The following is a 26,085-nucleotide window of genomic DNA, read 5'->3' on the forward strand; positions in this document are numbered from 1 at the left end:
CCAAAGCATCCAGGAGTGCTTTCCAGTCACAGGACTGCCATGTTCTGAGACCCGTAGCACAGAGACATCCTCTACTGCCATGATGTTAGTGAGGGAACCAACTTCCCCCGCAGAGAGGCTGTGACAATCTTCCTTCCAGGGCCACCAAGCTCAATGACAATGAAAATGTGCTTAATACCTTTATTTCCTGCTGTTTCCACAGGAAAAGAGCAGATAAATGCCAACCAAACTCACCAGCTCATGAGCTATCCTGAAGTTGGTTACTCAAAGATAAAAACTGATACAGCAAAATCCTTGCTCACCTTATTTAGGGAATGAAAATGTTAACTGAATCTCCTTCTCTGGTGCAAAATTCAAATACCCGTGTGAAAGTATACCTATGGTTGTATTTGCTGATCAGCTGTAACTAAGTAAAGGATCTTTGCAGGAGTCGGGGGTGAAGGAGTGATCTACTTCTGGAGAGTGGTAAAGTTTTAAGTTTAAAGTGTAATTCATTTATACCTCGCCCAAAAGTATTTACTGTGGCTGAAGAGTGAATCTGATCAAGACTGGGTGTTATTCACACCTGATGAATTATTGAACATTACCTCTGAAACTAATGATTTACTATATGTTGGCTAATGGAATTTAAATTTTAAAAAAAAGTAAATTTGATCAGAATATATGTGTTTCCTCATTATATTGTTATGTTGAGAACATTCACTGAAATCTACCATTAACCACAACATAACTACATGTCCCCAATCTCACATAATCTTACAGCTTTTAAGGTCATGTAAGAGAAAAGTATTTTATTCTTCCCAGAAATTGCTCAAATTTAGTAGTTTTTTTTTTCTTAAGAACACACCCCTTTCTTCCTGTGTTACATTCCCTACCTAGTGCCTGTGCCCCTTGTGACTATGAACCAAGAAAAAAATTGGTCAAAGACGTTAAGTCTTTTTAGGTGCAGAGCCATAAAAGTTATATAGTATGGAAGGCCAAGAGTTAAACTCCAAGTTAAGCAAAGGTTAAAGTGGCCCTGCCGGGAAAGTCATAACAACTTGATTTCCAATTGTTAGGCAAAGCTAAGGAAAGGTGTTTGGCTGTAAGAGCCAACTAGGGTCCTGAGCCTGGAAGTGGGAAATGGAGATTTTCACAATGATAAAGGGACCATGTAATACTTTTTTTTAACCTACTGATGTTTATCCCCAAAACCTTCAGTACTTGTTAGTGTGTCCAATTAATCAATTCATTGGAACCCATTTTTTTTTAAGATTTTATTTATTTGACAGAGAGAGACAGCCAGAGAGAGAAGGAACACAAGCAGGGGGAGTGGGAGAGGAAGAAGCAGGCTCATAGCAGAGGAGCCTGATGCGGGACTCGATCCCAGGACTCTGGGATCACGCCCTGGGCCAAAGGCAGACACTTAACAACTGAGCCACCCAGGCGCCCCGGAACCCATTTTTAAAAGAGTTGCTCCTCTTCCCCAAAGCCAATCTCTTCACCCTTACTAAATCCCCTCCCTCTTTCTCAGGAACCTGTCCATATACTAGTCCGTTTGTGCGTTAACCTTTTCCTCCTACCAGCTCCTTCCTCTCAGTAAACGTTCTTCAGTTTTTCCCAACTTTAAAGGAAAAAAATAAAGTGACACAACCGTCACTGGAGTCCACTCCCCTCCCCTCTCTTCCAGGAAGGGCTGCCTACACACAGACTTGCCTTCCTCGCCTCGCACTCACACTCCCCCCCATCCAATCTTGTTCTGCTAACCCTTCGCTCCAGCCCAGGCCCCCCAAGTCCTGCGGGGTTTCCAAATCCAGTCACTACTCTTCACGCTGTTCCCCTCCTGACCATCCTGTAAGCAGCCATACTCTGACTCATCTTTTGAACACTCTCTCCTTGATTTCTGGGATTCTCCTCCTCATGATTTGTCCTCTCTCTCAATCTCCATGCAGGGTTTGGCTCTTTGTCAGCTGATTTGATTTCATGCCTTCCACATGTAATTCTAACATTTTCCAGGATTAAAAGGCACCCTCTAAGAAAACCATTACGTCATCCCAGGCAGGCTGGGAGCCCAGCCCAGCACAATGAGAAGGATCCTAAGGCGGATTCACAGGGCTTGATTCATGCTCCTGACCCTGATAAGGACACACGGAGCCCTCCTTGTCTGTGCCGTGACAGACAGGATTCTAAGGACCTGCCTCCAGGATTCGAGTTACACAGCATCTGTCTCCTGCCTTACTCTCTCATCTCCTCAATGCCCACGAGAGCTGAAGCTAACATCTGTCACCACTTCACATCAGCTCTGCACAAAAATACGAGGAACATCTACCTAGAAGCACTAAAGAGCAACCAAGGTAAGCCTATTCTGGAGCGAAGCCAACAGGTAGAAGAAGGGAATGGTACTGCATGAGCCTCTGAATAAGTTTCCATTTTGTGGTGGGATCTTTGTTTTTCCCAGAGCTTCCAGTCTGAAGGCAGGCTCCAGTCTGTGCCAGCCAAGAACCCATAGTAAACAGAAAACCTCCCCTTGACTGAAGAACCGGACGACCAAGTCTGAAGCAACCACAGGTGCTGGAAAGTAAGGAAGAAATCCTGGAAAGGAGAAAACCCAAGACAGGAAGCTCTGGCTTCTGTACATAAACTGGGCCCAGGTCTCCCACTGACTTCACAAGCAACCATGCTAAAGACAAGTTACTGAACTGATGGGGCGCCTGGGTGACTCAGTCAATTAAGTGTCTGACTCTCGATTTCAGCTCAGGTCATGATCTCAAGATCATGAGATCAAGCCCCGTCTGCTTAAGGTTCTCTCTCTCCTTCTGCCCCTCCTTGCTCGCATGCTCTTTCCAAAACAACAAACCTGAACTGAGCTTGGCACTGCCACCCAAAACACAGAATTTGCATTTTGAAGCAAATCAAATTACCTCCTATCTGCCTAAAAAAACAGTAATATTAATAACGTCTTTGGAGGAATGTAAAAAAAATCCAAAGTCTTTACAACCTAACTTTAACGATGTACAGGGTCAATCTAATATCACTGACATACATACAGGAAAATGACCCATTCTCAAGAAAAAACAAGATAATCCTGGAGATCAATTTCAAGCAGACCCGGTGTTACAATTAGCAAACAAAGATTTTTAAAGCAGCTATTCTAATTATGCTAAATTATAAAAAGCAAAATAAGGTCATCATAAATTAAAATGTAGGAAATTCATAAGAGAAATAGAAACTATCTAAAAATAATCAAATGTAACTTCTAAGACTGAAAAATATAATATCTGAAATAAGACGGTCACTGGATGGGCTTAATATCAGAATGGAGTTGGAGGAAAGACTGTGAACTTGAAGACAGATGAATAGAAACTATCGATTTGAAAAACAGAAAAAAAAGGATAGAAAGAAATGAACAGTCTCAAAGACAGAAAAAGCACTTGAAGAAATAAGGGTCAAGATGTTCCCAAATTTAATCAAAGATACACAACATCAAAGGCCCCAAAATTGCCCAGGCAAGTCTAATGCTAAGGCCTCTTTACATTTCTTCTTAATTCTCGGGCCCAATCTACAGGGCAAGGGAGTAGGAGTATCCCCAAGGGTATAGCTCTGGGGAGAGAAGTACGTATTTAAACAGGAAATGGGTGAAATTCATGGAGTAGAGAAAGACTTAGGCCCACTACCAACTTTCCTGCTTTTTTCCTAGCATTTGAAGAGGATTCCAAACGCCTTTTCTCTTTTAGCTCTCTCCGCCCCAATTCCATTCAGTTGAACAAGTGTTGTCAATAAATGAAGGAATCTGTTCTGTCAACTTGCTGCCCTCTGCCCTTGAGCCGAACCCATCAAGTCAGAACCTGATTCCATCTTCCCTCCTACGCCTCTAGTTCACTCTCCCCGTGGTCCCACTCCCCTGAGAATAAAGATGCAACACCATCTTGAAGACTTACCCCTTTCCTCTCAGGTTATCCATTCTACCATCCTTAGAGATCTGCCTTAGCTAACAAAATAATGTCCCAGAATGGGGCCCAAGTGTTTTACACGGTGACATGCCTAAGGGGAAATGAGGCTTGAAGTGCAAACCTCTTATTCATAAATTGATGTCCCGTCTATCTGGACCAAAGGCAGATCCTGTATCAGAGAATCACCAAGGGCTGCAAGAAACTGCTTCATACTAAGGAGGGCTAAAAATCACGAGCTTTCCCCTCATGGCACCTGCTGTAAATCCCTAAGATTTACAGTCAGTAAGAGTTGTGTGCAGCTGTAATCATGCCTCATGCTGGGATGATAACCTTTCCAGAAACCAGGTGTTTTTTGTGTCTGGACTTAATCACCAAGCCCAGCCAAGCCCTGAGCCATGTGACTTTTCATTCAGCAGGTGGCAGCCCCATGTCCAGCCTCAGAAACTGAGCTGGGTCCCTTTACATAGAGAAGTGGGAGGGATGTTCAGGTAATAAGGGTTCTAAGGGCAGAGAAGTGACAATCCATGCAGAGAGAGGGGTGTGCAGACACAGGGCTGACCCACCGCCTCCCCAGAAGCCTCTGGTGAAGCACTCAGATGATGACTTCTCTACATTTCTTCTGACAGAACAGTCTGCTGTATATACAAGTACACTGACCAGAGTCTTTGCTAAGTTTATACAGTTCAGAAAACACGGTTGGTAAAATCTTGGCTTTTGTTCATTTATCTCAACAAAAGCTCCCTAGAACTTTAAAAAAAAAATCCTGAGAGGGACATAGTTTTGTTCACAGTCTCTGAAAACTAGTGCCCAGCATCGTGGGCACAGAACTGAGATATGATTAACTTGAAGCACAGGTGAGGGAAGAGATGCCCTCTGCTCATTTCCCCCCTCGGTTCTCTCTCTGGGGAAGGACATAAAGGAGAGGAGAGAAGCATTTCTGCTCTTCTTCCTTCCCAAGGGTAACCTCGATCCTGCCATCTTTTCTTTTAAGGCCCTTAAGGTCACGAACAACTTGTTTTGGAAATTCTTTTAGTATCTGCACTCCTCCACTCTGGCCACATTTTGACATGAATGATATTTACTGTGGCTCTGGCAGGGACAGAGGGAACTTCTGAGTAATAGGTTTATGGCTTTCAGTGACATGAGTCAAGGATAATTGAGGACAGGTCAGAGGGGAAGTTTTTGCTTTTGCAAAGCATCATCAGGAGGCAGGAAGGCATGTGGGGCTCTATCTGGGGACCTTAGAGCTAGGTGACGGGGTAGGGCTGCTGCTGCAGAGAGAGGATTTGTCCTCATCCTCCTAAGCTCGTAGGCAACAAAGAGCAGCCTTCAACATCCACCCTCCAGGCGTCCTTTTCTGTATTTTCTAAGACAGAAAACACACCCCTAACGTAACAACATCTGAAGCTGTCCTGTACTTTACATTTCACACCTTGCTCTCAATTTCCTGCTCATTGGGTATGAAGAGAAGACCAGCACCTAGAGGCTGAATGTGATATTTGCGAATTATTCCTCAATGTTACTTCCATCTTTCTCTACCCATTACATGTCTCTTATACATAGGCCTAGGACTCTTCATCAGCACTGACCATGGTTTCTTACAAGGAAAAAGCAGTGCTCAGGAATGGTACATGTCTCTTGCGGTCTTTAGACTCTTAGAATCTAAGAGTGCTGTTTTCTTGGTAAAATGAAGCCCAAACTCATATTGTTTTATAAGCCATAGGTTGAAAAAAGGTTGCCTAAAATATATTTTTTTAGTACTCAGAAACACTGTGCTTAAACCAAATCATGTAAGATATCTGTCCAGCATAAAGAGGATCTGATGGGGGGGGGGCGGTCAATGGGAAAAAAAAGAGATGATCTGAGTCATGCATCAAACATGGCCCTCGACTCCCTCCCAGCCTTAAAATCAGGAATCCTTTGGCTTCATTTATCTCTTCCTGGGTCTTTCTGCCTCATAACTCATACATGGACTTCCTTTGACTCTAGAACATAGCAGCTTTTTGTAGAAATACGTCCATGCCTCCAACCCACAATCTCAAAAGAAGATGTATCCACTTCCATCGTGGAGGAAACCTGGAGGCAGAATGAATTAGAGCCGTTCTGCTTCACCTGAATCATCTGGGACCTTTACTAGGAAAGCACAAAATTATGAGCAAAGGGGGAGCAATAGGAAGAAAATTTACCAGGTCTTGAGTCTTGTAATGTGCAAGCACTGGGCTGCAGCAATTTACATACTCTATAATCCCCACCTCCCAGCAATCCTGCCCTGCAGGGATGAGGAATACCAGAGACAGAGAAGGCATCCCTCTCTCAGGTCTCATCTGGGCTCTAAGTATACAATCTGAGACACTGCTCAACTACACTCAAAGATGTTTCTACTCCACTGGGTCATCAGTCACAGGTCACCACCCAGAAGTCACTAACCAAGTTGTCAGTGGCAGACTCTGTTACTCTTGCAACATGCAGAGCAGACCTGAAATTGATCAGTTTCCCCACCGTTTCAATATAGATACCTCGGCAACCCTACTACAGTAAGCCAGGTGGTTCAGCCTCTAAAACTGGATTCTCTAAAGAATCTGAGTTTGGAGGTCAAGAGCAATTTAAAAGGAAATACCACTGACCTTTGAACAATGCAGAGGTAAGGGATGCTGACCTCCGATACAGTCAAAAATGCACGTATAACTTTTGACTCCCCAAAACAAACTGCTAATAGCCTACTGTTAACCAGAAGCCTTACCAATAACAGCCAATTAACAGGTTTTATACATGATATGTATTATATACCATATTCTTACAATAAAATATGCTACAAAAAAAGTTAGGAAGAGAATCATGAGAGAAAACATTCAGGGTATTGTACTGTATTTATTGAAAAAAAAAAAACCCACACGCAAATGAACCCTTGCAGTTCAAACCCATGTTGTTTAAGGGTCAACTGTAGTCTTTGTTCATTCTTGAAGAACATTCAGGAGGATCCCAATTCAAAGTCTGCAGCATAATTTCCAAACACCTCCCTCTGTATCCTCAAGATTCCTTTCATCACTATCACTATCGCTTTGCTGCCCAAGCCGACCTGGAGCTTTGGTGCCAAAGTCCAAAACTCCCTTTCTAGCAGCAGCGGCCCCCCCAGCTGTTTCATCTCTTTATACTTTACTTAACCTCCAACCCTTTGCTATGTAGATCATTTTAGCCTTCCTCACCCCTAGATGGGCAAGTAACAATTCTTTCTCTGTAAGAGGAGGTTGGGAAAAACTGGGCAGGCTCACAAATGCACGAGTTCCTTCCTGAGATACAGTATATTGACATTAAAGGCTCTGATACCATACACTGGCTCTGTACACTGGTGCACTAATACTGTACATTGTATTAATATTATACGTTAGCCCCAGACGTTACTCTATTCATGAGCATTCATATATTTATTCTACTCGCACTCACCTTGACGTGGTCAGGCCTTCCATGGGTATGGATCCTTTCTGGTACTCCAGCTTGGGCTTGAAGGATTCTCTGGGCAGGTAAGAGTGATAGAGAGGGTAGTTCTCGGTGTATTCGGAGAGAAGACATGGTTTCTCTGTTTTATCATAAATCTTGGTAGGGAGATGTGGACAGTGATGCCGCCTATAAAAAAAAAAGACATGAAGTTAGCTCTGTTACCTCCTTGGGAAGAATATATCCAGTCTGACAGTGCCACGGCCTCAAAATGGGACCCCAGGCTTTCAAAACAAAACTGCCAGCATTAAAAACAGGAATTTAACTTTCCTTTTCTCTACTAAACTATGAAGTGGCCAGAATTTTTTTTAATGATGTATAACTGCAATTGGCTAATCAACAAAATTCCTTAAATCACAAGATTACACACAAGCATGACGGACATTCAACCATTACAGATGCCACACTGCCTGTTTAAATACGAAATACTGCCGGTACCATAGTGGGTAAATCGCTGTGGCCCTGAGCCCTTCGAGTGATGCTCCCAGCTGGTCTCCCAATCACCCAGCAGTTAGGGTTCAACACCTGACCTGACAGCGTGCCACAGGGCTGTGCACTAGAGCCTTTCCCAATTGGCTGGTGCCTGGGTCAACTCAGAATGTCACCTTTCCATACAAGTGGCCTCACACAGAGCAAAACCACTACACGCCACTGTCTACGGGAACCTATTTCACACGGAAAGTCTGGCTCGCCATTCCCGTCTCGCCTCAACTGCTGTCTCCAGAGAAAGACTTGCACTGGTTATCTTCTACCTAAGCCACACCCGCCAGCCCTCCCCCGCACACAGGATTTCTCATCCCAGCGCATGCCTTTCCCACCACTTACTGCTCTCTGTCATTGGCAGGTGTGCTGGTGAGTGTGTTCATGGTCTGTCTTATCTCTCAAGCTCAGGACCTTTTCTACCTTGCTCACTGCTAGAGCCCCTGCCTGGTACACAGTAGGCTGCCCATAAACAATTACTGAACAAATGATGAAATACATAAATACATTATTAAATAAATGTGATGCCTCGTTACACAAACAGAGGATAGAAAATCATGTGAAGTTATAATCTATGGTGAGTTTTTCCACTTTACACGCATGGTAATAAATGAACCTTATGATTCTACTTATTGCTGGACAAAGGGCAGCTGTTGGGGCTTTCAAAACCTAAGCAGTATGTCAACTATTCATAGGTCCACATACAGTTCTTGCAGACCAGCTGGGGCACCCCTCGCCTATACACAGGCATCAGCACATCAACTAACTTTCATGTTAGTGATTTCCAACTTCCTGCTATCGAGGAATAGCACAGAATGGCATATTTTTAAACTATTTTTTATACTGATTTTACTTAGAGAAACGAAAATACACAGTATTCTGGGGCAGCACATGGGGAAAGAGAGAGAGAAAGAGAGAAACAGAGAGAGAACTCATCACTGTTCTAATCTAAAGCTATATTCCAGGCAACAATTAGCATGCTACCTGTCCCTGTTGTTAGTAAGTTCGACCCTCCATATAAATGTTGCTGCTACCACTGTTGTTACTACATCCTTCTCTTCAACCTCCCAAGCCCTAGAGAAACGATCAACACCTGTACGGTTCATATGGATAGCACTGCATGGTATCAAGTACCTTTAAAGAGATCCCTATTTGCAGGGCACCTGCATCTGAGTGGCTCAGTCTTAACTGAGGATCCACGCTCAGCGGGGAGTCTGAGATTCTCTCTCCCTTGCCCTCTGCCCCTCCCCCCTCACCTTGCTCTCTAAATCTTTTTGAAAAAGAGAGAAATCCCTATATGATTTTTTTCTCATTTGTAGCTTTGTGTATCAGAAAAGCTTTAAGATGGCATAAACTTGCCACATTTTTTTAAGATTTTAAGTAATCTCTACATCCAATGTGGGGCTCAAACTCACAACCCTAAGGATCAAGAGTTGCATGCTCCACCAACTGAGGCAGCCAGGCGCCCCTACTTTTTTTTTTTTTTTTTTTTTTTTACAGAAGTACTACTGGTTCATGGTAAGTATTTTAGATTCTCCTAATTATTTACAAGGAAATCTTCCATAAATATACTGTCCTTAGGGTAGGAATTCCAGTGTTTACATTTAATAAAAGTTTAGTTGTCCTTTCTCAAAATGTACATTATTGGCATTTCATGGACAAAGATGATCGTGTATTTAACATTTTATATATATAATAAAATATGCCCTAATCACGGGTACACAACTTGATGAGTGCTTTAATCTTCTGTCCACTCAAGAGATAATTGTTGTGTCTGCACAGTAAACAAAATAACCATACCCCATGCTATGTAAACATTAGATATTATTACCATTTCTGTGTTCACAATCCGTCCAATTATCTGAGTTTTCAATCTGAACCAATTAGCACCCTATCATTTTAGGATTCCTACAAACCTCAAATCAAAAGCCAAGAACTGCTGGCTACCAAAAATCCTTCTGCCAATCTATTTTGTTCACCACGCCCTGAGAAAAAAGTCAAGATTTTTATTAAGAATAACTTCAATTCAGGCCCTTGCAATAAAATCGACCCCACAGGCATAGCAATATTTTCCGTCTCCAGTGCCCTTGTTTTGCAAACCAGTAAAACTTTGTTTTTATATAACCCCCCTTCCATAACGTTACTCTTTTGACTTTACAGTATAAAGACTTATTCCTAAAGAAAAAGAAATTTCATGGCAAAATATTACATTGTGATTGGTATCACGAGAGGGGACTTCAATGTAACAACAAGCTTCCACCCAGACACCAATGTTCCTTTAAGTGGAATGTTCTCTATTGATGGGGAGAAGGGCAAGTTTTATTTGACTCGTTGCTAGTTAACTAAAATCTGTCTCATTTTGAAGTAGCAAAGATTCTTACTTGAAAGTAAATGTTTCACAACCTGTCTGCTCCTAGGACCACCTACTCTGCCTTACCTATAACCCCAAACCCCGAGTATCCCTCTCAAGTCATCAAGCACCATATCTCCTCCTTGCTGGTCTGCCCATCCCTTTGCTAAAAGGGAAAACACCTCAGCTCTTAATTTTTAGTGGACCTAGTCAGCGATTAAAGAAAGTGTGTGGAATCACCATGCTTGGGGTACTTGGTTTTTATTAACATATAATGTATTATATGTTTTGGGGTACAGATCTGTGATTCATCAGTCTTACACAATTCACAGCATTCACCATAGCACATACCCTCCTCAGTGTCCATCACCCAGCCACCCCATCCCTCCCATCCCCCTCCCCTCCAGCAACTCTCAGTTTGTTTACTGAGATTAAGAGTCTCTATGGTTTGTCTCCCTCTCTGGTTTCATCTTGTTTCATTTTTTCCTCTCTTCCCCTATGATCCTCTGCCTTGTTTCTCAAATTCCACATATCAGTGAGATATGATAATTGTCTTTCTCTGAGTGACTTATTTCACTTAGCATAATACCCTCTAGTTCCATCCACGTCCTTGCAAATGGCAAGATTTCGTTTTTTGATGGCTGCGTAATATTCCATTGTGTATTTATACCACATCTTTATCCGTTCATCTGTCAATGGACATTTAGGCTCTTTCCATAGTTTGGCAATTGTGGACATTGCTGCTATAAACATTGGGGTGCACGTACCCCTTTGGATCACTACATTTGTATCTTTGGGGTAGATACCCAGGATGCAATTGCTGGGTCATAGGGTAGCTCTATTTTTAACTTTTTGAGGAACCTCCATACTGTTTTCCAGAGTGGCTGCACCAGCTTGCATTCCCACCAACAGTGTAAGAGGGTTCTTGGGGTACTTTAAAGCCTGATGGTCATGAGCCAAAGAAAGGAGACCTCTTCAAACCCTCTGATATTTGTATCCTTTGAGGAGCTGCCATGGCCACCATGCTCACGAGTACATACTCAAACCAGCCTTGACGGGACCACTAGGCGGAGAAGGCAAAGGGGAGAGAGGCTTCCTTACCAGAACTTTCTAAAGTCTTTCCACTCCAGAATTTACTAAAGGATCACAGGAAAAAGGAAATAATCCTTTTTCTGATATTTGGTAAAGGGAATAGTGGAAACCTTTCAACAGAACACAGAAAAGGTTAATAATAGTTGACTCCGAGCACTGACTCCAAGCTAGAGCCATGGAATTTTTAAAATTAAATTTTAGAAGGGGCCATGGAGGGATGCTGGGTGGCTCAGTGAGTTAAGCGTCTGCCTTCGGCTCAGGTCATGATCCCAGAGTCCTGGAATCGAGGGTCCGCATTGGGCTCCTTGCTCAGCAGAGGGTCTGCTTCTCCCTCTGCCTGCCCCTCCCCTACTTGTGCATGCTCGTGCTCGCTCTGTCTCTCACTTTCTGACAAATAAATAAATAAAATCTTTAAAAATAAGTAAATAAAAGGCGCCATGGAGAATATCTGATCCAATGTCCTCACAATGCTGACAAAAAAAATCAGAAGCTCAGAGAACAATGGACACGACCCGGCCATGGACAGCATCTAGCTCTCTTTCACATCCAAATGACCAGAATCATTTCCTGACACCTAGGTCTCAAGGAACCATAGAATGGATGAAAGAACTTTAAAGATATTGAAAGTACCTCTAGCATGGCATCACCTGAGAGAGATAGAAGGCAAGTCAGGTAGGAGAGCCACACACATCATTTTAAATGTTCTAGTAGCTTCAGAGGGGAGGGGGTGGGGGAATGGGATAGGCCGGTGATGGGTAGTAAGGAGGGCACATATTGCACGGTGCACTGGGTGTTATACACAACTAATGAATCATCGAACTTTACATCGGAAACCGGGGATGTCCTGTATGGTGACTAACATAATATAATAAAAAAACATTTTAAAAAAATGTTCTAGTAGCCACATTAAAATGGTAAAAAGAGGGGCGCCTGGGTGGCACAGCAGTTAAGCGTCTGCCTTCGGCTCAGGGCGTGATCCCGGCGATCTGGGAACGAGCCCCACATCAGGCTCCTCTGCTATGAGCCTGCTTCTTCCTCTCCCACTCCCCCTGCTTGTGTTCCCTCTCTCGCTGGCTGTCTCTATCTCTGTCAAATAAATAAATAAAATCTTAAAAAAAAATGGTAAAAAGAGACAGGTAAAATTAATTTTAATATTTAATCCAATATAGTCCGTTTTAACATATAATCAGTATAAAAAATCAACATAGTTTACTTTCATACTACATCTTCAAAATCCGATAGGTGCTCTACATTCACAGCACATCTCCATCAGGAATACCACATTTCGGGGTGCCTGGGTGACTCAGTCGGTTAAGCATCCAACTCCTAACTTCAGTCCAGGTCTCTACTTCAGGGTCGTGAGATCAAGCCTCACATCAGACTCTACACTCAGCGCAGAGTCTGCTCAAGAGTCTCTCTCTCCCTCCGCCTCCTTCCCACCCCCCACTCACACAGGCATGCACGAAATAAATACATAAATAAAATCTTTTTTTAAAAAAAGGAATACCACATTGCAAGGACTCAGTAGCCACATGTGGTGGTGGCTTCTCCATTTGGAAAGCACAATCTAGAATTTGAAGGTACAGACAAAAGAACTGCCAACACTTGAATGCTGGTTTTCCCTGCAAGTGAAAGAAAGAAAAAGATACCTAGAAATATTTTTCTTTTTTTTTTTAATATTTTATTTATTTATTTGATGGAGAGAGAGACAGCCAGCGAGAGAGGGAACACAAGCAGGGGGAGTGGGAGAGGAAGAAGCAGGCTCCCAGCAGAGGAGCCTGATGTGGGGCTCGATCCCAGGACCCCAGGATCACGCCCTGAGCCGAAGGCAGCCGCTTAAGGACTGAGCCACCCAGGCGCCCCTCAAAATATTTTTCTTGACTAATGTCGTGTTTATCTCCTCCTTGGACTCTCTGGCCTGCCTTCCTGGGACATAAACAGAGGCCTTAAGAGACACGAAAAATTGAATTTTCCCTAATTCTTCTCACTCCCTGTGCCCGTGATGCTGTCCGGAGCTGCTCTCTTGGCTGCCACTTCCACTTTCCCAAAACGCTCCTCCTTCTTCAAGGCCCATCTTGGAAAGCCACCCCTACCACCACCACGACCTGAGAAGCTACTAAAAATGCCACTGCACCATCACTGGCTATGACTCACTCTCTTCTCTGAGTGTGCATGGCTCTGTGTCCTACCCCTCTTAGGACACTTTCTGCACAGCCTTGCACAGGCATCTACTTATAAACTTTCAGATCAAGGGTCCTCATGGCTGCAAGCACAGGTGTTCATCATGGCAACTCTCCCCGCCACCAACAAGCAGCCTGGATAACAGCTAGTATTCTACAACTTAGGACTTCTCCAGCAAAGAAACTTCTAATCCTGTTTTAGACCATAACCTGTTTGTAAACAACATAGCATCTATGGATATCAATGACTTCTCTTGCCTCCACCATGGTTTTCCAGACTCCCCTGAGCTTAGCCTGGTGTGGGCAGTGAAGAAGGCTCTCCTTCACTCCGGGAGGCAGTGCACATGGCAGAAACGGACATTGGAGGCAGGAAGATCTGGTTTCCAATCCTAGCTCTGCCACTGACTGCTTGTGTAATGTTAAGGAAACTTTTTTTCCTTAGTTAACTTAATTCTTCTGAGCTTCAATTTCTTCCAGATCTGTAGATAACGTCTACTTAATAGGATTATGTGGATTAAATCAAATACTGGAGATTAAAATGCCTAGCCCAGTCCAAAGCAAGCAGTCTGAAATTAATAGGCTGTTTATTGAGCAATTACTATCCACCACGTGGACTGCAAGTTTTATATGTTGACCTGTCTAATCCTCAAGGCAATGCTACAAACAAGACACTATTATCCCCATTTTATAAACATGAAACTGAGATGCAGGAGGTGTTATTTTGCTCAAGGCCACATAGCCAGACTGCAATGAAATCAGGACTAACACCCCAGATCTTCTGCCTGATTCCAAAGCCTGCGCCCTTAATCATGGCCATATACCGTGTGGTTTCAGGGGATGTCAGCCTGTACCAAATACCTCGGTTTCCTGGCTGTTCTGGTAAACGTAAGGGCAGTCAGTTAATAAGCAGTTCTTAGACCTGCCCCTTCATTTCACTCAGAATCTTCCAAGGCAGGATACACTCCTCTTTCCCAAGGACCCTAAAGCTATTCTGAACCAAACCAACAAATCCACATAATCCCAAATGCTCTTTAAAATTCTGACCTTTCCATTGCTTCTCGGCCTTTTAGCTAAGATCAAGTGTAAAACTCTGACCTTTCCACAGAACTTCAATGCTGTCTAAAGAGCAAATCATTAAAGTAATAACAGTAACAACCAGGAAAACAAAGAGCATGAACACCGGATCCAGAAGGACCCATGAGATCAGCCAGCCCTACAGCTTCATCACACAGATGTGGACACTGAGACCAAGAGACGCTGAGCTACTGCCTAAGGTCACACAGCTGGTCAGCAGCAGCGTTCACCCCCGGTCCCACATCACCTCCCACGTAACTGACTTGCAGTTATGATCCAATTTAAAACTCAAAGTTCACACTCTTAAAGGATTTGCAGCCCATTTTTCCTTTTTCCCAGTAGTTAGGAGCCTGTGACCTGTCACAGCTGCTGTGCGAGGGAAGAAAACAGAGCAGAAAATGCATTCTTGGTCTAGGAGAGGGAAAGCTGCCAAGGATCACCAAACCTCCAGTCCTAAAAGTCATATTCCACACTGATAGTTCAGAAAGAGTCCAGGGTGTCTAGAATAACAAAAACTTTAAGCTCCTAAAGGCGGGGTCTTCTCAAAGGAAAACCCATGTCTCTAGAATGATCTCCCGGAACATGAGCAGCTCACAAAGCCAACCCAATTAACCTCTGCTGATGAGTAAAGCCAGTACCTTTCCTGAAGTGCATGTTATCTACCTGCAGTGGTTTATAAATTTTCATAATTTTTACGAAAATTTGTTCTTTCATATTTATTATATACCCAGAGGCCAAAGGACAAGTGAGAATGGTTTTATTAACTGATACATAGGACCATTTTTGAACATACATAGATACATATTTCATACCCATTTGAGACAAAAAGACTCATACTCCCTACCTACCTCTTCTATATAGATCTTTAAAGAATCAGTTAAGCCTCTGACTCATGATTCCAGCTCAGGTCATGATCTCAGGGTCATGACATCAAGCCCCACATCAGGTTCCATGCTCAGGGCAGAGTCTGCTTGAGATCCTCTCTCTCCATCTCCCACTCCCCCTGCTCACACACACACTCTCTAAAATAAAATCTGGAAGGAAGGAAGGAAGGGAGGAAGGAAGGAAGGAAGGAAGGAAGGAAGGGAGGGAGGGAGGGAGGGAGGGAGGAAAGAAAGAAAGAAAGAAAGAAAGAAAGAAAGAAAGAAAGAAAGAAAGAAAGAAAGAAAGAAAGAAAGAAGGAAAGAGGGGCGCCTGGGTGGCACAGCGGTTAAGCGTCTGCCTTCGGCTCAGGGCGTGATCCCGGCGTTCCGGGATTGAGCCCCACATCAGGCTCCTCTGCTATGAGCCTGCTTCTTCCTCTCCCACTCCCCCTGCTTGTGTTCCCTCTCTCACTGGCTGTTTCTATCTCTGTCTAATAAATAAATAAAATCTTTAAAAAAAAAAAAAGAAGGAAAGAAAAAAGAAAAGAAAAGGAAAGGAAAGAAAAGAAAAGAAAAAAGAATCAGAACACTGTGAGAAATCTGAGTAACTCCAGCTTCTATTCTGCCCACAGTACTAGGGAAGTGAGCAGGCAGGGATTATAAACTAGAACTCTTTGGTGGCAACTCATCTTTCAGTAGGTCAATTCTCAGTGACAGAAAGCAGGGCCAAAACCTTAAATACATGAGGGAGAATAAGCAACCTGAAGACCATTCGGTACAAATACGACAGCTGCAAATGATGAACCAATCGGCAGTGCCTGGGGGGCCACAGTGAAGAGATCCTGAGATCACAACCAATTTTAGGGAGAAAGATCATCTTGACTGATTAGCCATGTCTGTCAAGGACACCAGGCTAGGAAAGTGGGGATGGGTGGGTCAGTCAATCAATCAACAAAAGGGAAGGAAAGGGAGGACGGGAATTCTGGTGGAAATGACCGTACACCATTGAATATGGTGACTTGCGGGAATGATACATTTGGAAAACATCTGGAATGACAACAAAGGCATCAAACTATAAAAGAAGTTCCTGAGAAGACACAATAATAGAAACAAGGACAAAACCTTGAAGAGGGCTAGGTTTAGGAAACAGGACAAAGAAGTTGCAGGGTGGGGAAAAAAACTGACAATAAAAGAAAATTCAGTAACATAAAGTTCAAATGAAGAAAAGATTTAAGTGTTCAACAGCTAAATGCCACAGAAACATGGAATGGCCTGAAGGCAGAGAAAAAGACATCTGTGTCGACCGGAAAGTGGCCTTAGTAGAATAGCTGGGCTGGAGCCATGGAATCGAGGCTGCTGAAGTGGAGGGAGAGAGGCCACCAGGCTGAAAAATCTGGTAGCAAAAGTAGCAAGAAAAGTTGAACAGGAGCTCAAGAAACCACCCAGGAAGTACATAAGAATTGTTAACTCTGTGAACATCATCAGGAGGCAGTGGACAGAGGTCTGATCATCTCTGCAGGGAGGGGAACAGATCAGCAGATAGGGATTCTCTGATGAGCAAAAGCGACTGATGGAGCCAGAGCCCGGGCTGCAAAGGGGATGGGACTGAGGAGGGAAGGTGGACGAGTTTCAAGAGACAAGAAGGGGATCAGCAGCTCCCGTCCAACAGCCTCGACCCGGAGTACAAAGGCACTGAGAGAGGGAAAGCCAAGGAGGTGGGATGGCAGCCGGGAGAGATGTTCAGCGTGTACACAGAGCCCTCAGGGGAGTGTGCTGAGGGGCAGCGAGAGAAGAAGGCAGACCTGCTCCCAGGAGTAGTGAGGCCGAGAACAGGGCCCACTAGGCCCGCCGGCCCGTGTCAGTGTCAGGACTCTCCGGAGCAGTCCTCAGCATCTCTGGGGAGAGCTCTGGCTTGGGGGACAAGAAGCTGAGGGACTACTGCAGGAGAGGAGCCCTGGCTGGCCGTGAGCGCTCAGGGGACAGAAGGGAAGTCAGCAAGAGCCAGTGGTTCTTGGGAGAAACTGAGGGACTGGAGAGCACAACCCAGAATATGTGTGGGGCTACCCTTCCCCTTGCCGGTCAAAAGGAAGAAGAGTTTCTTCTGCCAAAAAGTACTTATAATAATTGGAGAAACCACTTCTAGAAAGTGCAATTGGTCAAGGCACCCCTAGGAGATAAAGGGCGGGGATTCTGGCAGTGCCTCAGTGGGGAAAGAGACACATGGAAGAGGAGAGAGAAACATGCCAGTCACCAAGGCTTTTTCTCTATCTAACTCTTAGAGAATCAACTCTCTGGGTTCTGGAGAGGGAGGCACCACCCTGGCAACACTCAACCCAGAACTCTATTCCTACCCATCTTGCTTCACTTTCGTCAGGTTTTAGCTCAAAAACCCCTCCTTCTGGGAGGACTTCCGGGACCCCCAGATCAGGTCATGTTCTCCCTGCTCTTCCCCACAGTCACACACATGCTGGTCGTCTCCTGGCAGGAGGGTCTTGGGTACCAAGACCTCGGTGCACAGCTCATGATGGGCACTCAATACATGCTTGCTGGAAGATACAAGAACAGGGGCCAGTATCACATATGACTAAGTTCTGTCCATTGTGGCCTCACACAGGAGAACAATTACAAACTGCTAAAAAGGAAACCCAGCAGCTATACTCATATTTGTTTACCTTTGTTGAATGGTGCTTCCCCTATATAAACAAAACCTAGAAATCGGTTTTAAAAAACAAATCTTTGAACCTTGTCTCAAATCACACACACACACACACACACACACACACACACACACAATTTGAGCTGAATTATAAACCCAGATGTGAAATCTAGAATTATAAAGGTTTCAGAGGAACACACAAGAGAATATCTTTGTAACTTAAGGGAAGGCAAAGATTTCCTGGAGAAATCAAGAAAGCAGTAATTATAAAAGAAGCAATTAGTTAGACACTGTCCAAGTCAAAACCTGCTCAAAGATACCATTAAGAAAATAAATAAGCAAGCCACACACTTGGAAACAATATTTGCAAAACAGATATCCAGCAAAAGACTGAGATCCAAGATATGTAAAGATGAATTATAACTCAATAATAAAGACAAAAAAAAAAAGCTTTGAACAGACACATCGCCAAAAAGATATGCAAATAGATAATCAACATATACAAAAGTGCTTAACATCATGCAACATCAGGCAAACACAAGTTTAAACCACAATAAGACACCACTACACACATAACAGAATTGCTAGAAATATAAAGATTGACAAAAGCTACAGGTAGCAAAGTGGAACAACATGAATTGCCCTCCATTGTTAGTAGGAATGCAAAACCTATTTGCATTCCTATCTGGCAAAATGTACGGCCATTTCAGGGCACCTGGGTGGCTCAGCTGGTGGAGCCTCCAACTCTTGGTTTCCACTCCAGTCATGATTTCAGGGTCATGAGATCAATCCCCATATCAAGCTCCACATTCGGTGCAGAGTCTGCTTGCGATTCTCTCTCTCCCTTTGCCCCTCTGCCCTTCCCCCAGCTCATACTCACTCATGCTCTCTCGCAAATAAATAAGTAAATCTTTTTTTTTTTTTATTTAACATACGGCCATTTCTACATGCTGGGCTACCTCCTAGTCCCACGATTCCATTCCTAGGCATTTATCCCCAAGAAATAAAAACCTTCCATTCACAAAAAAAGAGTTAGTCAAGAATGTTCATAGAAGCATACTCATTTAACCAAAACTAGAAACAGGTCAGACATCCATCAGTGGGAGCACAGGTAAACTGTGGTAGAATCACTCGATGGAATAGTACCTCGGCGGTAAAAAGGAACAAACTACTTGAGTCACAGGACAGCAGAGATGAATCTCAAGAACATTTTCAGTGAAAGAACCACCAATCAAAATGATTCCATTTATGGAAATTCTAGAACAGGAGGAACTGATCTTTAATGGGGAAAAAAATCAGACTGTTGGTCACCACTGGGAGAGAGAAAAGGGACCAACTGGGAAGGGGAATGCAAGAACCTTCTGAGGTGTTGGTAAGGTTCCGTATATGGTATGGATTTGGGTTACACTGACACCGGAATTTGTCAAAGCTCAGCAAATACCACCTCAAGATTTACTTCAAAAGAAGAAAAGGGACAAAAATATTAATGCTGCTGTTAATGGTATGAATGCTGAACTATTTAGGGGAGAAGTTTGCAGATTTCTGTGATTTACTTTGAAATACATTTTAAAAAGATGGTTGGTGGATGGATGGATAATAAGATGACTAGATGGAAAGATATGTTGATGTTAATGATAGAATCCAGCCAGTGGATATACAGCCATTCACTTTAAAATCTTTTTAACTTTGTTGGATGTTTGAATTTTTTTCATAATGAAATATTGAGGAAGAAAAAGAGCAAGAAAAGTTTCCAAAATTCCCTGATTTTTTTTAAAGATTTTATTTATTTGAGAGAAAGTGCGTGTGTGTGTGAGCAGGGGGGAGGGGCAGAGAGGAAGAGGGAGAGAACGTCAAGCAGACTCCGTGCTGTGCACAGAGCCAACTAGGGCTCAATCTCACGACCCTGAGATCATGACCTGAGCCAAAATCAAGAGTCAGATGGTCAATGGACCGAGCCACGCAGGCACCCCTAAAATTCTCTGATTTTTAGATGTGATCATGACATTGGTTATATAAGAAAACGCCCTTACTCTGAGAGATGCGTAATCAAGTATGTAGGGGTGAATGACAAGACGTCTTGAACTGGATGAACCAAATGTGGCAAACTCTTGATGATTACTGGGGTTTGGCTGATCACTTTTTTTTTTCTTTCTTTTTTTTTTTTTTTTTGGCAGATTTAAATTCTTCTGATTAAAGAAATATTAAAAGAAATCCCTAAGAGGCAGGGCCTCCTCGAAACAAGTGTGTATCTGCTTAAGAGTTCCCTTGGGGCTAACAGGGCTTTAGTCCAACCACCTGGGACAAAACAGGGTTTTGATTTAAGTGGACGATGAGTGCAGAGCCTACACGCGCAGGAAGCTTCCCTTCTCACACTCTGAAGCTCGCGTCAGCTGCACTGGGCTTGTTCCCACACGGCCTCTCAGGGTCCCATGGCCAAAAAGCAGCAAGCTCACATAATTCACTGGAGTTTCACTGTCTTCTCAAGACATCTATTAAGTACCCTGTGAATTTTGGATGAAACCCGACAGCTGTGCTAAACAAATCTTCCCAAGGCTCTCAGGCATTGCAAAAACAACCAAACCTCTTTAATCTAGATCTTAGCACAATAACTGTCCTCGACCCACCACCACCTCACCCCTACCCAGGATGGCTTTGCTTGCATAGCACTCGGTGGTCACTCATCGTATCATTTGTCCCACAACATTAAAAACTGCTTATTGCTTATTTGCTGCCCAGACTAGGCTCCCCTTTTTTCTGGGGGGGGGGGTGTGAAGGGGTGGGTGGTGAGAGGGGTGTTTTGCTCACTCTTCTATAACCAACTAAGCACAAGGTCTGGAACACCTACATACTGACAAAAATGTGGTTTTTTTGTTTTGAAGGTTTTTTTATTTATTCGACAGAGATAGAGACAGCCAGCGAGAGAGGGAACACAAGCAGGGGGAGTGGGAGAGGAAGAAGCAGGCTCCTAGCGGAGGAGCCTGATGTGGGGCTCGATCCCAGAACGCCGGGATCACGCCCTGAGCCGAAGGCAGACGCTTAACCGCTGTGCCACCCAGGCGCCCCAAAAATGTTTTTGGATGATTAGATAACCAATTTGTAGAACACGTAGAGTGTACAGAAATTTTCCACATGGTCTCACTCCTCCCTCGACCCTACAAGCTAAGCAGGACAGAAATTACTAACCCTCTTCCCATATCCCAGTGCGGGAGTAAGGCCAGGGGCCTCAAGACTCGGTCAGCCTCAATCAGTGGTAAAACCAGGACGAGGGCTGGTTTTGCTGACCTCCCAAAAGATGTTGTTTTCATCATATCTAGTTCCTTTCTGAGGAAAATTCAAGTTAATCACTCAGAATGTGAGGCCGTTTTCCTCCCACAATCTCAGAGCTTGGAGCTGGGGGTGGGGTGGCCTCTGACTGTGAACGGTACCCAATGAGCATGGATCTTACTTAGAAAGCAGGGAGAGCCTGAAGTTGGATAAATGCCACCACCCATAAAACCCCAGATGTTTGGCTTGATGTTTCAACATGTTAAATGTCTCATATAATTAATTAAGGTGGAAAGACAACTGTTATATTACTATACACCCTGTCAGTTTCCACCAGCCAACTGACATCAACCACTGCACATGTATTAATTTGTTTCATACGCTCTCCTTCCACACATGCCCTTGTCCTCATTTTGCATAAATAGCCATGAAGGGCTGTGTTTTCACAGCCTCTTTCTTGCAGATGATTAGGGACTGGCTAGGAGTACCATGAGCTGTCATCTTTGAGGTCAGATTACCCCCAACTACAGTAGTTCCTAAAAGACTCCTGCTTGCCTCTCAGCTTCAAGTGTGGGGAAAGAACTGGAAGTTCTGCATGAGCCTGTAAATAAAACACCAGCCATCGGCTCAGGTGTACTGCCTACACCTGGGTATGTGGGCACCCACCCCAGCCGTCGATTTCAGCTTTGAGTTTCAGCAGGTGAACTGGCAACAGCTTGAGTGGGGCCAAAGGTCCATGGAGCAGGTCTCCAGGCACAGCTGCCTTCCATCTCCTTCAGAACAGCATCCCCACATCCCATCTCTGGGGTACAATCCTGTTTTTATGTCCTACACGAAGTTACCGAAAGGCCTGGGAGCTGTCAAGTGCCTGGTGAATTACTGTGAATTACCAGGTACTTCACAGTGTTTATAGACGTCCGACAGCCTTGAGCCCCAAAACTTGGAACTGAGGTATCTTGAGTCTCCATGTCAGATTTTTTCAAGGCCAAGGGCTCTCTCTGTCAAAGTCTCTAGGGGCTCTTCTTTCTCGAAACACGGACCTGTCTCCTGCTACGGATAATGGAGAAGAGATGGCTTCCACCCGTTCTCTCCTGCCCCAGACTTCCCACCCGATACACCATTTTCCACCTGCGTAGCCACAGAAAGGAACACTTTGTCCTTCAAAGCAGCAAGTGGCAGAGCAAAACACGCAGACAGATCTGAATCCAGGAGCCAATGCCTCATTCGGACAGTGAGGCTTTTTTTCCACCACTCGCTCATTAGCCACCAACTTGATCATTAACTCAACATTCCCCATGCCCCACTGCTGCTTGCTCGAGTTCTCGAAACCTTTGGAATTTCAGCTGATACCAGAATTTCAACAGCTGTTATATCCTCCATCAGAAAAGATTTACTATTGCTAATCTACATTTTTTTCTCTCTGCCTCTAAGGAGCTTTTCAAAATTTGAGCCAAATCTCCTATAATGTCATTAAAGTGAAAGAAAAGTAATTTAAACAATGAGTGGAATGATTGTAGAAAAATTGCCTTATTGCACTAAATTTATTCCTCCATGTACCATAAATATTTTCAAACAAGCATTTGATTCTTAGAGACTGAAGTCACTATTCAAGACACCCCCTTCTCCCCCCAGAAAAGGAAGAGGTTGAATTTTGAGTTTAATTATTACCACAGTTGAGCAGCTGCAACAAAATTATTTCTCTGTGCTGTGTTCATAATTCAGTATGTCAAAATTGCCTCTGATTTCCTTAATGATTTTTCTCTATTTCTCAGATGTTTAGCTTAAAGGGAAAATTTTTAAATCACCTCTTTCCAACTATACTCTTTCAATATATTCTTCTCTACAGCAATTAAAGTTTACTGCTAGGAACTTTATATGGATCGTGTGAAACACAGTCATTCCATAAAATACGATGTTATCAGATGTGTTAACAGCAACCCGCTTACTTATCTCTGAAGAAATATCCTGCTTTATATCGATTGCCCAATAAACAATAACGGAAAATTCAGGTTATGCTTTACTTGACAAACACACAAAGATTTCTGGCATAAAGAAACCAAGTGGCAGAATTTTTTTTTTTTTTGGTTTATATGTTTTAGCTAAAATCAGAACTTGTTAAACCCCTTGGGCTTCTGGAAGAATGCAAGGATTTAAAGAGCATTTCTTACTGGACCTCCCAGATGCTGGCAGAGGTCTAGGGAACGAGGAGGTGTTGGGAGAGAACAGACAGATATCCACACATGATGGGTGTTAAGTCCATTCTTGATTTCTGGTAGAAGATAGCCCTTCTTTACAGAAAAAGAAAATTCACAAAAATAAAATTCTTGGCTCTGGATAATCTTCTTTTTTTCATCTCCCATCACAGAAGAAACAAATACCATACAGTTCTATCAGACCAACTGACAAATGGGGCCTTGGCCTTTTTGTTCATCAAAGTATAAAATGTGGACTAGATTTGTATACCTTCAAAGGTAACAAGATGAATCATTAACATTTAGAAAGTGCTATCATTTATTAAGCACTACGTGCTGGGCAGAGATCTCAACTCTGTGGAGCAACTCACTTAAGCTTCGCAATGACCAAAAGGCATAGAAAACACTTCAGACCTGAGGTTGTGAGTCACACTGCACAAAGACCCCAGAGGCCATAAAAGTCCAGCCACGAGAGCCACACAGAGGCATTCACAAGGGAGAGGACGTGGGTCTCCAACTCTGACCCTCTAAGCAGCCTGAGGGGCCAAGGCTAGGCCTCCCCCCCCCCTGCCGCCCCAGCTTCTCCCAAATTCCCTCCTTCCTCATTCTCCAGCCTCTGCTCTTCCCCTGTTTCTTTTTCTCCTTTTTTGTGTTCACATTATGTTATGCCTCAAATCCTTCAGGATCAATGGTGGAGACCGTTTCCAGCCAAGAACAGTCTAGGAGACAAAGTTCACTGAGAGACACACCAGCAGCAGGCCCGGGGTACTAGTAATTTTGCCCTCTGCAACCAAGGGAAAAGTGAAAACCCCTCAAATCCCTCCCCAGAAGCTTTCTCACTGACTAGAACCAGGTCATAAAGCCACCCCCCAGCCGAAAGGGGCGCTGCCAAGTCAAGGGTCTGGCTTCTTGGTCACTGTAGTGGGCACCAGGCAAGAGAGATGGGGTTCGGAGAGTAATCCGAGGGGCCACCCAACAGAATCTCTTCTTAAGATAATTCTAACAAAATAAGGTAGATTTATGTATTGTCTCCGTAGTACAAGTAGTTACCATGTGAAGGGTTAGTGAAAACTCCGGTGGGGGGAATAATAGGTTTTAAGGATCCACCATCTAAAATCATGCATGTTTATTTACCCAATTAGAGGGGAATCACTGGTTCTAAAGCGCTGGCACCTTCAGACCAGCGATCAACATAGATGCCACAAAGTCGCACATTCCAGTATCGCTGGACCGGATGTCACGGAAAGCTACAATCCAAATGGAATTCAGAATTCATAGGTGCATGGGAACTAGTTGGTCTGGATTATTGCATGGTATTAACGCATGCGCGCGCACACACACGCCTCAAACAAAATGAAGCAGCCCAAGCGCAGACTGTGCCTTGCACCTGCTCTCATCATTTCACCTGCTGACCGAAGGGTCCTCATGTGCCTGGTGAGCTGGATGCAGAGACCAGCCTCATGCTGCCAACTGACTCCAAACCAGAGTTTCATTCCGTTCTTCCGGCTGCTTGAGCGGATGCCCCGTGCCGGTCCCTTTCCTGTGCAGCCTTCCAGAACGGCTTTCCAGGATGCAAAAGACACAGAAATCTTCCTGGACAGAGTAGATCATTTGGTCTTACCTACCCTATCCTCATCCTCTGATAATCCTGACCTAACATTCACAAACTACACACTGCACAGCAGTACGTATGTGCACTCCGACGTTTGCCCACGCGCGGATTCATTCACGCCGCCTTCACAAAGCCCCCGCTCCGTGCCAGGTACTGTGTTGGGTGTTCAGGTTAGAAAGAAAAAGTACGTATTCCTTGATAGAAGCACACACGTATTACTTCAAGATTTTATTTATTTGAGAGAGAGCACGCGCACACACAGAGGGAGAAGCAGACTCCCCGCTGAGCAGAGGGCCCGATGCGGGGCTCCACCCCACGGCCCTGGGATCATGACCTGAGCCGAAGGCAGACACAACTGACTGAGCCACCCAGGCGCCCCAGCACACTTGTATTATTTCCTATCTCTACTTCTTGACATTGGTGCTCAGGAAAACGGGGCCGTCCTGCCTCGTGAAGACATTGGTGGCAGTGTGCACGCACAAGCCAGAAAGCAGGTGGTATTGCACGGTGCACTGGGTGTTATATGCAACTAATGAATCATCGAACCTTACATCAGAAACCAGGGATGTACTGTGTGGTGACTAACATAATTTAAAAAAAACATTAAAAAAATAAAAAATAAAAAATAAAATAAAATAAAAAATAAACTTTGATTTATGGTTGAAAAAAATAAATAAAAATAAAAATAAAAAGCAAGCAAGCAGGTGGTAGTAAGGGGCTGGAGGTATGGAGGTGGCAGACAGAAGAGGCAGCCAGGATAGTTAGGAATATTGGTCACATGGAACCAGTAAGTAAATATGAGAATTAAAGCCAGTTTTCTCACTCTAAGTAGGGATTTGTAAAGAAAGCTATAGAAACATCTGAGGTGTTAGATTGGAATTGGTAGTATTGGCATGAACTG

At 43.9% G+C, this 26,085-nt stretch overlaps 1 protein-coding gene across 1 annotated transcript in view; it reads right to left on the bottom strand.

The window, feature by feature from the left end:
- Positions 1-26,085, bottom strand: part of SAXO1 (stabilizer of axonemal microtubules 1) — a 113,981-nt gene that overhangs the window by 25,988 nt on the left and 61,908 nt on the right. Inside the window, exon 2 of the mRNA XM_008689814.2 lies at positions 7,371-7,550. Coding sequence (XP_008688036.2) covers positions 7,371-7,550 — 180 coding nt within the window. The remainder of the gene's footprint in view (positions 1-7,370; positions 7,551-26,085) is intronic.

Source organism: Ursus maritimus, unplaced genomic scaffold (genome assembly GCF_017311325.1).
Source record: "Ursus maritimus isolate PB19 unplaced genomic scaffold, ASM1731132v1 scaffold_17, whole genome shotgun sequence".
Taxonomy (NCBI): Eukaryota; Metazoa; Chordata; class Mammalia; order Carnivora; family Ursidae; genus Ursus; species Ursus maritimus.